General features: G+C 37.1%; 1 protein-coding gene across 4 annotated transcripts in view; it reads right to left on the bottom strand.

Moving 5' to 3' along the window:
* Positions 1-16,516, bottom strand: part of ADCY7 (adenylate cyclase 7) — a 65,313-nt gene that overhangs the window by 9,993 nt on the left and 38,804 nt on the right. For 3 of the 4 annotated variants that reach the window (XM_051629524.1, XM_051629523.1, XM_051629526.1), the window contains exons 6-18: positions 15,747-15,896; positions 13,347-13,495; positions 12,949-13,060; positions 12,070-12,197; positions 11,660-11,818; positions 8,027-8,159; positions 6,528-6,713; positions 5,683-5,726; positions 4,793-4,873; positions 3,723-3,798; positions 2,893-2,990; positions 2,126-2,210; positions 351-488 (exon numbers count right to left, since the gene is read on the bottom strand). In XM_051629524.1, the coding sequence (XP_051485484.1) occupies positions 351-488; positions 2,126-2,210; positions 2,893-2,990; positions 3,723-3,798; positions 4,793-4,873; positions 5,683-5,726; positions 6,528-6,713; positions 8,027-8,159; positions 11,660-11,818; positions 12,070-12,197; positions 12,949-13,060; positions 13,347-13,495; positions 15,747-15,896 (1,539 nt within the window). The remainder of the gene's footprint in view (positions 1-350; positions 489-2,125; positions 2,211-2,892; positions 2,991-3,722; positions 3,799-4,792; positions 4,874-5,682; positions 5,727-6,527; positions 6,714-8,026; positions 8,160-11,659; positions 11,819-12,069; positions 12,198-12,948; positions 13,061-13,346; positions 13,496-15,746; positions 15,897-16,516) is intronic. The other variant, XM_051629525.1, reaches the window with a different exon arrangement.

Genomic DNA, 16,516 nt, shown 5'->3' with positions numbered 1-16,516 from the left:
AAAACAACAACAAAACCACCATACAAACTTGTTAGCAGGTATTAAAAAATAGAAGACAATCTTAGTGATGATGGTCATAATCAATCGTGATTATAAATGCCATTTTGAAATCAAGAAAAGATCATATGCAGGACTCAAGTCTACCACATCAACTTTTAGTTTTAGAATTGTAACTTCTAATGCTTTTACATGGCATGTGCATTATCCTAGTGTAAAATACCTCAAGTTGTGAATCAGACACTAGGAAAAGCAGCAAAAAGCAAGGTACTTGACAAAAACAATTCAAGAAGTTACTTAAGCTGTGAATGTCACAAGAAGTTCCCAGAAAAATAGATAATGTGATTACTTACCAAATTAAAGATGGCTATGGTCAGCAAGGCACCTATAGTAAGGGCTGCTAACGGAAGCCTGAGGAAAGGCTTTGTTTCCACCTTCTCTGAGACAGCACAGAGATGGCGCAGGAAAGGCCCCCGCTCTGAGCAGCACTTCTGTGAACAAAATCAGTTTGTTTCAGTAACATTGATAACTCTTCAATACATGGGAAGAAATATCTCTAAATGCAAAATACTTTCTTCTCTGCAGGAGAGTGCTAAGAGTCTTAACTGGAATCTTAACTTAGAACTTTGAATCTAGTCATTCAGGTTAAATGCCTATTCCTTTCCACGACCAAAAATGGAGCTAGTGCTTCCTTATTTCAAAGGGGCTGGGTGCTAAAATTTTTTTAATTTCCATTTTAAAAATACAAAATTACCATCTGACTAAAAGTTGTAGAGAAATATTACTGAAAACACAGTGACAACCTATGTTGTATTTTTTAGTTACAGAGCTATAATGTTATATTTGGAACTACATTTTCAGATTACTAAATTGAAACCAATCACAGGCAGTCCTCTTCTTTGCAATGCTCATATCTCTCTTTGTTGCCAGAGAAAAACATCTAGTAAAGTATATACTGTTAAAGATTCCAAGCACTATTCAAGGATGCTGTACCAAAACATTCCTAGCATAAAGCTCAAGTCTGATGCAACTGCAGTCTTGGAATTACCTTTTCTTTTCTCTGTGTGTTTTTACATATGTAGAAACCATATGTGCAGACATATAAACAGACTTCTTTCTCTCTACATAGACAATCACACATATATAAAAATCCATCCACTCATATATATATATAAATATATACATATAAACACCATATATGCTAACTGTCCTTTGAAATAAAACATGAAATTCATCCCAAGTACTGGTACAGGGTGCAACTTTTTTTTTTTTTACTTTTCCCTTTTACACATCTGGAACCTGGCTCTCTAAGAGACCATTTCTTCCTGTGGCAGTTTTCCTGGGGGACCACAATCACCACCCTGTGATAGGATGATGGTGGCATGTTCTCAACAGAACTTCAGAATTCCCTCTCACCTTTAGTCTAGCAGAATATAAATCTGATGAGTTTAAGGAACAACCTACAATCCTTTCCCTCTTCCACCCCTGCCTCCAGACAGTTCCTGGAGAAGGAACTGGAGGAGGATTTTTTTTAATTTTGTATTGTTGAATTCTGTGTCACTATGGGCTGTCTCTACATCACTACGTATATTAGTTATTGAATATATTTAATAATGCCAAGAAAAAGGAACTACAAGTGCAAAGTGTCCAGATTGATGTAATGGTGAATTTGGAATTCTAACAGCTATGAAATTGTTGCCAATAAATTACTCATGAGTTTGCCATTTTAATGGGGCTTTCTAAACAATTCTGAAAACTAATATTGAATTCAAAAGTATTTTGATTTTAATGTTGTTTCCAGCATAGAATATACCAGGATTTACAACTAAAGTTACTATTAAAGACAATAAAAAATAAAATAAAAAAAAAACCCAGCAATTGTTAATATTTTCCTACTCCTTCCTACTCATCTATTCTGACACCCAAATAATTCTGAATTACAGCGAAAATTTTCAGACATGAAAATCTGTTTCAGGCAATGAAATCTTCTGGTAATCTGAAGTTCAAGGCTCCTTACAACTCCTGTTGAAATTAACAGCTCAATTCACCATCCTAAACGATAGACCGAGTTGCCAAATCACATCTCTGCACTTTCAAAAACAGGAAACATTTTAAAAAACAAACTCACCATGCATTTCTCAGCAAAGCACACAAGCAGAATAAGTGCAATGATGATGGCCACAACGCCAAAGGAAATTCCTAGTTTTGCAGTTCTAAACAGAAAAGAAAGCATGAAATAAAATGGAGTTAAATGAAAAAAAACTTCAAACTGCAATTCAGACTAATGTTTGCTAACAGTGTTTCTCTAAACTCAAATAGATTTTTTCTTCTAGTGGCACTGGATCACCATAACCTTGCACAGGTTACTGTTGCTCTGTTGCACAAACACTACTTAAAAATATTCTACTCCTCGGTGACAGTCTGAACCACTATGCCATGAAAAACAAATATGCCATGAACTTCAGAATTACCAAACATCTGCTTTTGGGAGGTAAGAGAAGGAGCTTGAAGTCCCCTTCTTGTATCCCTACAGATGAAAGGATCACTGAGCACATTTTAACCAGCTAATCCTGTTTTTCTATTGTTCACTCCATGGCTTACAGCCAACTATTCTTATAAAATAGTATTTCTCTCTTAACTGATCATCTGTGTGCACTAAGCAAACACAACATTAAAGAAATATTTATCTTTTCTTTTCATACTCATATCCAGTCTCTTATGCCAACAACATGAATGCACTCGTTTAATAAGGGGTAAATTAGTCCTAAAGGGGTGCGTGTTTTTTAAACATAAAGCCTCAGGAATGCCAAAAGACAAAAAAAGTTTCATGCACATGAGTTTCATTTCAGTGATTGGTTCATTCGAGTTATAAATCATTACAATACTGACACTTACTTTGGCATTATAAACATCTGTATGAGAAATATACAGAGGAAGACAAAACTGGCACACGCGAAGTAACTCTTCAGCTTTAGAATAGGAATGGTGCGGTACTGAAACACAGAAGGTGGTAAGTCTTAAGGATAACTCCAAGGGGTTTTTAAGTTGTAATACGATTTTGGGATGGCATGTATATTTTACTGTACTATTAAAAAAAAACATAGAACTAGAAAGATGACAAAAGAAAACCACAAAATAAAATTCACTTGAACATCTGTCAAGAAAAACAGCCCAGTCCAAAGGATAGTTTCCAACCTAGAAAGAAACTGACCCAGTACGTAAAGAAGCACTTGACAGATGCAGGTAGTCAAAATCCTTATAAAAGAGGATATACACAGATGTAAATCTGGAGAGTGTACATATACACACCCCAGTGGCTGCACACAGCACACCACAGCACAGTAAATTGAAGAACAGTTGTTCAAACAGAAAAAGTACACTGTTCCTTACAAATAACAGTATTATACTTGCAATTAACTTGAATGAACCACAGAAAGCAAAGAATTTTCATTATGGATGCAGATAGTAAAGTTGTCAAACTCCTTAAGAGAAGAACTTAACCACAGATTAGAGATAATCTCCTTTCATCTACAGAATTAGCATTATCAAGGAAGACTGACCAACACAAACAAATCATGAGATCTTTCCATTAGTTACCAAAACCCCTTTTGGATGTGCAGTCATCTCCAGAATCCAGTTTCACAATGAAACAGTTTCAAACATATTTTTATGCGGCTCTGACAGGCAAATCAAAGATGAAAAAGGATTGTTTTGCTCTTACCAACCTCTTTTTCAAGACCAGGTTCAGCAAAAATCAGGGAAAATCCATAGAAGTCATCTGATTTGCCACACCACGGACTGCTTTCAAAGAGACACGTTACAAAATGTAAGGAACAGGCCAAGGAGAGTTTGCAAAATCATCCTTGTAGTTGAGACACCACAGCACACAGGGTGGCATTGCACATATTTGACAGTTCTGCAAGGTCTTTTTGTTTCATAGCATACAAGCAGTAACATTTTTATGTAGCTGACAGGCAGATCCAGAACACTCTCATGGACAGTAGTGTCTGCCAGTTACATGCAATATGTAACCCCAGACCTTCCACAAGGTTTACAAATAGGCAAGTATAATAGCAGATGTTAGCAATGGCTCACACCCTCCAATAACTTCCCCTAAATAATAAACATCTGGCCCCTATTAGGAAAAGCTGGTGTACAGTGATACTGATCTTGCTATAATTTAAATAAAAGAAGTTTTTTCCTCAAATTCCATGTTTTACATTTGATAGGAATTTAAATACTGTATTTGAAATTAAAAACGAACAAACCCAAACAAAACCCCAAACCAACAACCACCAACAGTATTTTCTGTGTTTGGCTGATTCTAAATGCAAACGTAATGTCAGTTGCACCACTTGCTATGGATGGACCATTTACCTTAAGTGAACCAGACACTAAAGCAATTCTATTATTACCCCCAAAACTGTATTTTTACTTTATACATAGGTTTGGTTCAGGACTGAGCCCCATTTCCTGACACTTCTGAAATCAGAACAGAAACATTAACTTCTTCTCCCATCCTACACTGCAGTTCAACTCATTACTTGGACAGTCATAAGAAAAAAAGCAATAATTTTGCTCTTGCATGGTACTACACCACATTGAACATTCAAATTAAAAAAGGAATAAAACAATTAAAAAACTAACAAGGAAAAAAAAAACACCAAACAAAAGAGTCAAGACAAAAATTGTGGTAACTTTTCATTTTTGAGAAGTAAATTTTATATCTAGACTTCAAATTGAGAATGCAGATTATTCTTAAACAAAAGATGAAGAAAAATAAAATACTGCATACTTAGTTGAACTGAGGCCCTCGATGGTTGACATCATTTCATCATAAATATCTTCCTCTATCCTTCCCTTCTGAGATGAATTTCTGAGAACAAAATGAAGTCCACGTCACACATGCTATTCAGAAACAACCAACGGCTACAGAGACCCACACTTTCTCAGTACACAAGTGGGGTAAGCTACCAGGGGAAAATTAAACAAGAACGTTCCAAACGGAGAAACACATACATCCATATGCAGGTTACCAAGTACTTCTCCAGTTACTCAAACTAGGTATCTTTCAATACAATATTTTGATAAACTAAGAGAATGTTTCACAAATACAAATCATCTTTGTGGTTAACTCAGTAGCACAGGTACCACTGCAAGCATGTCTACTTATAGGACCAATTTGTTACTACACTACATTAATACTACTAACCAAATACATATCTTGTAAAATATATTTACTTGTAATATTATGTCAAACTGTATTTATTTTGTTTTATATTATTTACAAACAAATCTAGCATCCATGAGTAAGAAAATTAAAAGCTGAGGTAGCACAAGTGGTCACAATATATACCTGTACACAATATATGAGGTGTTTTGTTTTCCACTGCTTTTGGGGTCTCTTACTTCTCTGCTCCACCCCATCCTGCTCCAGCCCACAAAGCAAAATGCAGCCTGAATGACTGAGGGACCAGTAAACTGCAGCGAGGGTGGGGGGAGCTCCTGTTAGTCTGCTAAACTGTTTGGCCTTTTTAAGGCCAAAGATTTAGCTTAGCCTTTCTAATGCAGGAATAGCATTACACACAGCGATTAATCAGGAAAAGATTACACCCTTACAGCACACTGAGCTGCAAGAAGAGCACAGGATCACATATTTCAAAAAACAGGAAGTACTTGACAAACCTATCGGAAGTTCTCTGGCGTCCAGTGGAACACAAAGGTATTTCCTACATCAAATAAGGATTTAAGAATAAGTTACACACTCATTACATGGCAAGCAACTATTGAAACTAATCTTCAGGAAAATGCCAAAAACAGTTTTATTCACAAACAAAAATCAAGAATCATTGTCAAATAGAAAAGTTTATCAAAATCAACCATTTCCAGCCATTTTTTGTTTTAACAAATGACCATTTTTTGGACCAAAAAATCTTCTTAGAAAATAATAGAACAGATCTTCCGTCTTATTTGTCTCCATGCACTGAACTAACCAACATCAGCAGAGAGAAGCAGACTGGAAATAATTTCCACAAACCTGAATGGAGACATACTTAATTTTAAATTTGCTACAGCTACCTGTCCACAGTAGTACAGCCTTGCTGAGCCTCCAGGAGCACAGCTTAAAGTATGGACAACTTTCAGCTTTTGGGAATGGCAGATGGAAGGAAAATGGGTTTGCTTAATTTTTGAAGTCTTAGGCTAGGCTAAGTTAACTTTCTTCCAAAACCACATGTAGGAAGCAGGATCTCAAGATGGAAAAACGTCAGGGGAAACCAGATAGTTTGAAAGGTTTACTATGAGTATGGCATGCTAGAGATTGGCAGAGTCTGAATACCATTAAGTTCTGGCAAAAAAACTGTTGTTGTGCAGGTGCCTTCTTTGTTCTGCATACACTTAGCCCATCAAGGGCAATGGCAGAAATTGAGCCACAAAAACCATGTCAGATTTCAAGATTCACACCATAGACACAAAAAGCAGTTTGCAACTGTAGCATACTATTCATTCACAACCATTACTTCAAACCTCACCTTCCTTTGCTTCCCTTGTGAACTTGAAGAGTCACTGCTCACACTTTCTCTGTGGTTCAGGTGGGCAAAGGGCCTGGCTGCTCCCCAGGACTCTAAATACCGTGTCATCCGAACAGACGCTCGCATCTTCAGCCCATCATTAACTCTTGTTTTAGGGAGATGATTATTTGATAGGCATTGTTTAGACTAATAGAAAAAAAAGAGTCATTTAGACAACAGAAAACGATTGAAATTACAAAGAAATGAAGCTCTGCGTGCTTAAGTGGTTCAGAAGTAGAAAATAAGTCTGTTTTGCAGGACTCTTAAGCACATCAGCAGGTATCAGCAATGTGTCAGCCAACCTTGATTCCTTTATCTCATTTAATTAATGAGGTTAAGCAAATCATGACAGAATTAATTTCCTTCAGCTGCCTCTACAAGCCTTTGCTTGTAACACTGCAACATTCAAACTTCCTGGTTTATTTATGATTATATGAGAGATTGCAGGACCTTTTATGAATGGATACAATTTCCTTGCTGTCAGCACAACAGCAGGTGATAAAGATGCTAATTACTGAGCCAAGGCAAATCAAAATAGTGGCTGGGAGAAGATCCCACAAGTTACAGACTCTATATTAGATTACAGCCCTGCATTGGAGGTGAAGAGTCAGGCAGCATATATAGGGTATACAGGAATAGCCTTGTGGGTCTAAAAGGAAACTAAAACTACAGAATAAACCAACACATAAATGACTGGTTATTCTCTAACATTTCACAAGTATCTTCAAGTGAGCAGGAAACATTTTAATAGACTTAGATCCTCATTCTGATAATATGTTCTGTGTACATGTAAGAGGGGTTACAGTGCTGAGTACATAAAACATGCAAAGACAAGAGCGAGTTCTGTTTAATTACCAGTGTCTCTATACTGTTCCTTCCTGTAAAGATCCCAAAGGAAAATAGTTTGTAATTTTCATTCTTTTTTCTTTTGAAATATTTTACTCATCAACAACATGCTGATTCAAAATAGCAATGCTCCAGGTGTTGGCAGTTACCAGGCTCTCAGGGACAACCAACATTTGCTGGCTTTCCACCTTGAAAAGAAGGTGGATCTCACATCCAAGATAGTGAGGAAAATGTCAGAAGCTATTTTACAAGCAATATTTTATTTGGAAGTGGTCACAGAGTGTACAGGTATTCTCTCATTACCTCATCCCACATTTGCCCTGGATATTTTGACAGAGACACTTCACAGAAATACATAGTCAAATATGTATTTTTAGTCTACATGAGCCACATAAGAGGTTTCAGCATAATAACTGCTGCTTTCATGATAAAAGTCATGTCATAAAACAGCAGGATGTGCTTTCAGATCTGAAATCCCAAATCCAAGCTACTAAAGTGACTTATGCCATTATTTTTTTCTGTTCCTGAATTTAAAAGGTGCATGCATCACAGACACCTATATACTTAAAATGTAAGTATATATTCTAATAAATATACATATTTAAAATACATACCCTTGGATCAACCACTAAGTAGGTTTTGATATTCATGGATTCAAGGTAAGGATCTCTCAGGTGTCCATTCCCTTCTTCTACTTCATAAGCTTTGCCTAGGTGATTTAATGTTGCCTCAGTGATGTGTACACGGCTGAGAAGGGGAGAAAGAACAAGAGAACCAAAAGCTTACAGAAAGGTCACATTAAGCATTTAATTTACATTTCAATTGCTACTGCTGACATTTCTGCTTTTCAGCCATCTTGTGCTTTGGCAGCCAACTACAAAATCCTGACTGAAGTTAACCATATTTACAATCCTTTACTGCAGTTCTTTGTCATACATCTTTCATAGCGAGTATGCTATAAAACACTTCCCAGAATGAGATAATACCAGTATAAAATGTAATTGAAATAAACAGAGACATACAAGAAACAAAAATAAACGTGATCAAACGAGACCTGACAACTGACAGGACAGAGACTCACAGGCAGGTTGTTCAGATGGAAGGAGCTGCAAGGAAACTTCACAAACAAAAGACAAGTGAGAACTGTCTCATGCTAGAAATGCATGAGGAATGAAGGAGATAGTTACAAGGTCAGGAAAAAAAAAGCTGGAAAGGGTTTTCTGTCAACTAGGAGGCTAGATCTGAAAGTCTACCTTTTGTGACTGAAACAGAGAAGAGCATAACACAGCAACAACAACACAGTTCTAAGGGGAGCAGCTGGTATTTTTCTGTACCCATTCACATAATTTAGTTCAGTATCCCAAGTGATATATTTGCATATAAATTACCAATAATATCTTTCCATAGAATCTCTCAACAAGAGTGAGTTCATAAAATACCATTTATTTTCTCGTATTCTATTGTCTAATTTTTCATTTTCCCACAGCTTCTCTCATTTTTCTTTGGCACAGAGGGGTTAAACACTGTGCTGTCAGTCCTACAATCTGTCAGCACTGAGCTGGGAATAGTACATTTCCAGAAGGGAAGCTGACAGTGTGCAAGCACACTTCTGCCTAGCTGCAGAGAGCAAGGGTGGGGATCACTGTCCCACCTGCCTCTACTTCTCTATGCTGCATGTATGTTTGCCTAAAGGTAATTTAGCTAAGACCTGAAGACTACTGGCTGTAGCTTACCAAAAGGAAGAACAAAGAATTCTTCAATCCTTTTGGAACCAAAAGGTAAGAGTTTTGGCATATACAGGATGCAAGTTTTTATTTGTTTAGTGCTAATTGTCTCAAAAACCTTCCTTTTTAATTGTTACCCTGGTTGTGCAGATTTGCAGTCAAGGCAAATTTTCAAATTTGAAATTCTAAAGCTTGTTCCAAAGCATCATTTTCTCCCATAGGCACTGAGGCATACTGGGTGATGTCTCTATTAACTGAGGCTTAAAAACACAGTCACGTACTGCAGCAAGTTTTCTGTAGTTTTCCACTTATCTCAAAAGGCAGTACATTTGTTCATTATCCACTATTTTTAATTTACCAAGCTTCCTCTCCCCCAGATCCCACACTACCATATATTTCAGATGTTACTGCAAACTTCTTTCCATTTAAACTCCTCTGCCGATTATTTCTCAGCAGTTACTAATCCTTTCTGGATTCCAGGATCAGCACATAAGTAAAAGATGCTCTCATTAAAGCTGCCTCTGAAAGGCAAGCTGTAGCATGCATTATAGCACTTAGCAGCTAGCACAGAATACCTAACACGGAGCTCTCCATTTCCTATGCTAACAGGCCAGGCATTAACCTATTCTGATCTTTCAGGCATATGCATATTAGAGAGAACTGGTCAAAAATGCATTTTTCATTTTGGTTTTATGCTAGTCCTTTCTGCTTTAGTAATGTGTTTGATTGTTATAAGGGCAAATAATTTTTAAAATCAGAAAGAAAAAGAACAAAGATACTCTGTCAACTGAAATAAAGTATTTTTAGTCAGAAGTTTTCCTGCATCCTTTGAGTTTTTAGAATTCCTTCCTTTACGGAAACTCAAAACGTACATACTTTCTATTTTAAATAAGAATGTCAAACTGATCTCAGTGACAAAACTTCTGCTTCCAAAGGAGCAGGACCATCTAACATTAGAATTGGGAATCGCAGACATTTTTTTCCAAAGAGCAGGAAACAAAATTTAACATCTGCATGACAAATAGAAACCCATTCTCCTTGTAAGGCTCAGTCTTCCCCAAATGGAAGTTTTCCACTGGCTAGTTTTGAAACACATGATAAGCAAGTGCCAGACATATACAGGTATAGGAAGTACCAAGTGTAATGTTTCAGAACCAGCAAATCAACCTAAACCAGCTTTATTCTTTAAGATATTATCAAACATAAGCACAAAGAACATAATGGAATAATCAAATTTTTCCATCCTAAACGTGACTAAGAGTAGTATGTTTTCGTGCCATATTCAGAGTCATAGTGTTTGCTTTACCAACAAAAGAAACTTTACAACTGTGTATTCTCGTTTAATCATGCTGAGTTAACACACTAAACTCTCAACCTGGAAGGTATTGCAACTGATAACCAAGCTCGAATTAGTTTTCTTCCTGTTTTGGTCACCAATACAGAAGAATAATTTCATATTCCCATATAATTTTGAAGAAATCAGTTTTTAAGTTACAAGCATATACCTAAAAGCTGTCTGAGGCACAGAAATAAAAAGAAATCCTGTAATGTCACTGATTAGAATAACTTTCCAAAAGACACCAATACTTTAATGCTTAAACATAAATCCATGTGAATGCCATTCAATTAATGAGTATTAATTTGCACAGAACCAAGAACATAAGAAAATCATGGTCTCATTTAGGAATTGAAAAAAAGGAACTCTTAATATGGTCCTAGCTGAATTCTAAGCCCCAAGTTCAACTTAGAATATAGACAAGAAGAAAGTATACTTTCTGAAATAAGGAAAATAAAAATGCTAGTGTTTGCGTTTAAAAAAAAATAAATTATATTTGTCCTTTTTAATAAGCATCTTCAAATAGGCAGCATGAATATCAACCTCAGACCCAACCCTCTGCACAGGTGAGCAGCACACGGAAAATTACATTACTGCTTTGCTACAGCTTTTTCAGCTCAGGACTACTCACTTTCCTTCCTGCTCTGCCCATGACAAAGACTATGCAGAGAGAATAGGCAACAACCAATAGTTCCAAATTCTCCTTGCTTAAGTGCTCCTCATCAGACTGCATTTTAAATTCTGAGCTGTGTTTTCTTGGGAGGTGTTGATGGTGAATATGGAGCTAATATAAATCAAGGGGGACTGATCAATATATTAACTGAACCACTAGGTAAATATGCAGCTTTCCCTTGTCAACATTAGTAGCATATCTATTTTTTAACTAAACTTACAAATATAATATTATCCCCGTGCACACAATGTAGTGCTGAAGAGGTACAAGTTTCTTCAATGAAGGGAAGGTCAAGCAGCAGTCACTTGCCTAAGAATATAATTTTTAGTTCATTAAAAACAGAATCAGAAAATACTAACATTTGACAGCTCTGGTAAATACACATTTGTCCTATTTTCACCATCCCATTATGAGGATTTGTGTCATGGCACAGTTACAAATTCCAAACTCATAAGCCTGGATTAGGAAAACCATGAGGACAGAGTGAATCAGCACGGAGAGGGAAGACGCTCACCCAGGAACTCCGGCAGACTCCATGCGGTTGGCCAAGGACACGTCATGCGACCAGACGTCGTACTGCCACTTCCGGAGGCCGATCACGCCGCACAGCACGTTCCCAGAGTGAATGCCAACCCTCATGCTGATATCCACTCCTGTGGCTTCTCTCACCTGCCTGTGGAGGGAGGAGAGTACTGGAGCATAAATTACACTTTTGATTTTCTGTCCTGCCCCTAGACATCTGTTAATGGTTAGGCTCATTATACAATTAGTACAAAGACAAGAGACAAACTCATGAGCTAACAATGCGTAACTGTCCAACTGCAGCTAGTAAATACACTTTGAATGTTGTCAAGAAAACTATTAATTACTTTATTCAATATCTTCATAACCCTCATACTGTAGAGTCTTCTGTGCTATACTTACTTTATTGCTTCACACATATCAAGTCCCATCTTAACACAGTTCCTGGCGTGAACTGGTAGGGACACAGGTAGGCCAGAGACACAGTAGTAACAGTCTCCCAGGATTTTTATTCTCATGCATTCATTCTCCTGTGAAATTACAGCAAACATATTTAACAAGTGAACTGCAAGTAGGCTAAACACACCAAAGCTAGGACTTATCTATAGCATTTTCAGAAAGTCAGGCTTCGTTCAACCTGTGTTGAAGCAAAGCTTACTTGTCCTTCCCCATGTTCAGATGCCTGAACTTTGCTCACTTGAGAGCAACAGAAATTACCACCTCCACACATTTCTGAAATAAAGTCATCTTACTAGATTCTGACTTAATTCTTGGAACTGTTCACAATTGAGAAACTATAAATAAAAATAACAGAATTTACCATCTAAAGGATGAAATCTACTTATTTGTCTTTTATTCTTCATTTTTATTAACACCTGAATTATAAGCCATTTGTTTATCTTCAATTTCTGAATTTCAATGTGTGCCTGAGAGTTCTCCATTTATAGAGCCAACAAACAATCCCAAATTAATACAGCAAAGTTCCTCAATAGAGCTTCTAGAACTCTTACAGCCCTATTACAATCATTTATTGCCATCAGACAATTCCCTGAACAATACAGATAAACCTCCAGGCTCACAAATTGGAATTACAGTAAAAACTTGCTAAATTTCCTATTTTTGTTTTAAATTTTGTTTTTATGTGATTCTGCTAGTTAGCATTAAAGCCAAAGCAGTCTTCCCTTCCTGACTTCAGAAGCACTAACACCTTGTCTTGAAGAAAATACTTGTTTTTCCAGTGGTGGCCTTCATTGCTACTGCACAACAAACTGCAACACGTACCTTTGCAATCTGATCAAACTTTCCAAAAAGTTCATTCAGCATCACCACTAGTTCCTTAGGAGAGCAGTCACTGGCAAGGCGAGTGAATCCTACAATGTCTGCATAAAGAATGCTGAACAAGAACAAAAGGAAAAAAACTAAGCGAAGATGTGTCTCTTCCAGAGTCAGCTTAATTATTAGAATACATTTAACAGAAAACATCTCTCTCTTTGGAAAAAATCTTCAGAAAAAAAGTGTTCAAGTAACTCAACTGATTTAGAAGACAGCACATCAGTTCAAGACACATTATCTTCCCACAACAGGAAAGCTTGCTTCAGCCTGAAAGTCTACCTCCAAATTTTAGCTTCACTGATAAAAATCAGCAGATTAATATAATTAGTTCTAGAGTTTCCACTCACCTAACATTTTGGTGCCTTTTTACATACAGACTGTGGAAGTTGTTGTCATGCATTTGCCTATTATCATTGGTTTCCTTTAGTCGCTCTATAATTGCTAGCTTCATTTCCATAGAGATGTGAGCTGGCAGTATGGATAAAAGCAAATTTTCCTAAAAGGAGATGCAGAAAAATGATTGAAGCAAAATTCTTAAGACAGCTAATTTGAAACTTCAGGATTTTAGTGACTGCATGAAGGAATTAAAAAAATAAAATGCCTTTATTCAAATAGCTTTTGAGTAATGTATGTCAGGTTTTCCAGAAAAGACTTTTGCAATTCTGTTCCCAAAATCACCCATTTTACAGTTAAGTAAGGGTGTTGCATATATTTTCTTTGTTCCCTGTGACCTAGATGCAACATCTTTCTCTAATGATTAAACACACAAAAATTCAGAATTCAGTGCTACAATTTCTGGATACATTAAAAACATTTTTTCTACCAGTCTCTGTGTTATGTTAGCATTGTCTGATAAGGCTTCTGGTAAAAACTTATATTCTATAATGAACAATCTATTACATTAAAACTCATGAATTCTCAAATGCTGAAAAACAGCAACAGATCCAAAAGTGTCAACAACATACTGCTATAGCTTAAATTGAACCAGGGACTGATGACACCGAAATAAAATCTTTTGAACTGAGTGAGAATACAGACTCTTCAATAAACACTAACATTGTTTGACTATTCAGTGCACTGTTTTACACTGGCTTTGACTTAAAAGCCTATTCTTCAAAGCAGACCCTACCAAGTTGCTCGGCAGAGGAGGAAGACAAGGAGAGAGTACTTTTAACCCAGGAAGGGCTCTACCACCCCAGAGACAGTAACTACAGAAGAGGAAATGTTGCATAGAGCAGCTACTAGCAGAGACTTTTTCAGATGACATTCCAGCAAGGTCAACACATTGTGTAAATGAGTAAAATGCTGTCCCTTTGGACCAGATCTTAGCCCCTGAAACCTTTTTTCCTGAATACCCCATCCAGCAGTGGATTGCAGTAAGCTGCCTGGGTTTCTTAGTGCCTGCCACCAAAAATAAATGCCTTGGAATCACAGTGTGAAGAGGGAGTCCTTGAGCATCAAGCACTGGACTACACTGGGTATAGACAGCAGTTTATTTTGAGACTGCCCCCAGAAATAGAAACAACTTCTTCCCCCTCCTCTAGCATTTTAACACTAGGACATCAAACCTTGGGGAACAATTCAAACTGACAGCCAAGTCCCAGTGAATGCAATGGGGCCATTTAAGGCTGACACATTACAGTTCTCAAGGAAGTGATGCTGAACCCTGAACTGCATTTCTCACATCATTTTTACGGAGGAAAAGTGGGTGGCAAAAAGGAGACTCAAAGTTGTGTGACAAATTACAACATAGATTAAAAGAAAGCTGTCCATAGACTTAAACATATCTGCACTTCACAAGCAACCATTAAAAAAACCCCAAAACAACATGCAAGTTACCACATCACCCAAAGAATGAGAGCACGCTGCCTGTGTAAGCTGATTAGATACATCCCTGGCTGCTGTGTGGGGAAACTGTGCCAAGACTTTAATGCAGATCTGTCATCTCATCTCACAAGATTAGCATCAGAGGACAGACTGCACTAGCAGTGTGGCATTTTCTTTTCATTTTCACAGTCAGTCACTTTTCAGCCCCTTCTTTTTATCTAGTAAGTAGTGGGCAGAGAAGTTGGTACACACCAGCCTTCTAAAAGTGCTGTTCTTAACCCTACTTATACCAGACACCCTAGTTTCAGCTTTGATACTTCTTTGCAGTCCTTCCTCAGTATGAAATCCATGTTCTTTGCTTATTCTTTAAATACCACTGGAGTTTATGGAAATAAAAAACATAATACATAAACACTGTTTTCTATTACACAAATTTTTTTGTCCGTTAGGCTCCGATTTTCTCCTTCTAGCAGAAGCAAAGCAGTTTTTGAGACAAGAAAATAAAAGAACAAATAAAACTTTTGAATTGAAAACAAAAAGATGCAACCAAGGGAAGCATGAAACTAACTGCTGAAATCACCTTGCAAGTATTTTTCAGGGCATTAAGGACATGTTCTCTTAAGTTAACTTGGGTCAGTCCCAGCCACATTATATACTCAGAAGAAAGTAACTAAAATAACTGGCTATTACATTCTTGTTACAAATACTGTGATTTTCATACAGACAAGACACAGAGAACAGCTTCCTTTCTTTAACTTCCTTCTTTTGTTACAATTGGCACAATTTTTATTTTTGGCACTAGGTGGGTACCACAAAGATTGGACCAAGCTTTTCAAAGTGCATTAGTCACCAACCTTCTAAAATTACACAGACTTTGGAAATGAAAACAACCAGTTCATTACAGGAATTAGTTCACTCACTTGTTGCCTCTTTTCAATCTTCAGTTTCATTCGGACCTGAATGCACTTTAATGTGTATCTATATAAATCCCATGAAGCAACCTGCATTTGGCGTTTGTGAAATGCACCCATCAAGTTACCACAAATGAAAATTACAGCATTGGCAAGCAGCTGCAACGAGAAGAAAAATACTTATCCACTGCAGAACAGTCATTGATACTTCAGTAATACACGTACTAGTCCTTTAAAAACAATTAAAACTCAGGTCATGTTCAGTTTTATCTTACACTGTCACACATCAAATCATAGTGTTTCAATTAGCCAGGATATGCCTGGGAAATAGAAGCTAACTTTCAGTCACAGACATTCCTGTGTGAACATACAGTACTATAATGAGACATTTAACATTTATTTGCAGGTACCAGTGCTTGATATAGGGAGAAATCAGCCTACAAACTCATGCACCAGCATGTTATGTGAAGTCTGACACACACCTGCATCAGAAGAGCTGGGGTGCTCCTTTGAACACTCCCTATTAATAAGTGTTTGGAACCCTTAAAGCACCCAGTAGCATTCCCAGGCCCTGCTGACTACCCAGGGCAGCAATGGCCCTTTTGATCCACCCTGTAGGCAGTGCCAGATTAAGTTAGATAGAACCCATCTGAAACAGCACAGATTGCAAAGAACGATTGTGACAGTTTGTCATATTTTGAGTAACTTAGTTTAAAAAACTAAAATAATATTTCTGCTACCTTCTCTTAGGTCAGAAAACCAAAATGCATACTAGATGA

The sequence above is a fragment of the Apus apus genome, chromosome 11 (assembly GCF_020740795.1).
Source record: "Apus apus isolate bApuApu2 chromosome 11, bApuApu2.pri.cur, whole genome shotgun sequence".
Taxonomy (NCBI): domain Eukaryota; kingdom Metazoa; phylum Chordata; class Aves; order Apodiformes; family Apodidae; genus Apus; species Apus apus.
Note: the sequence above shows the minus strand (reverse complement) of the source record. Positions and strands in the feature narration are given on the sequence as shown.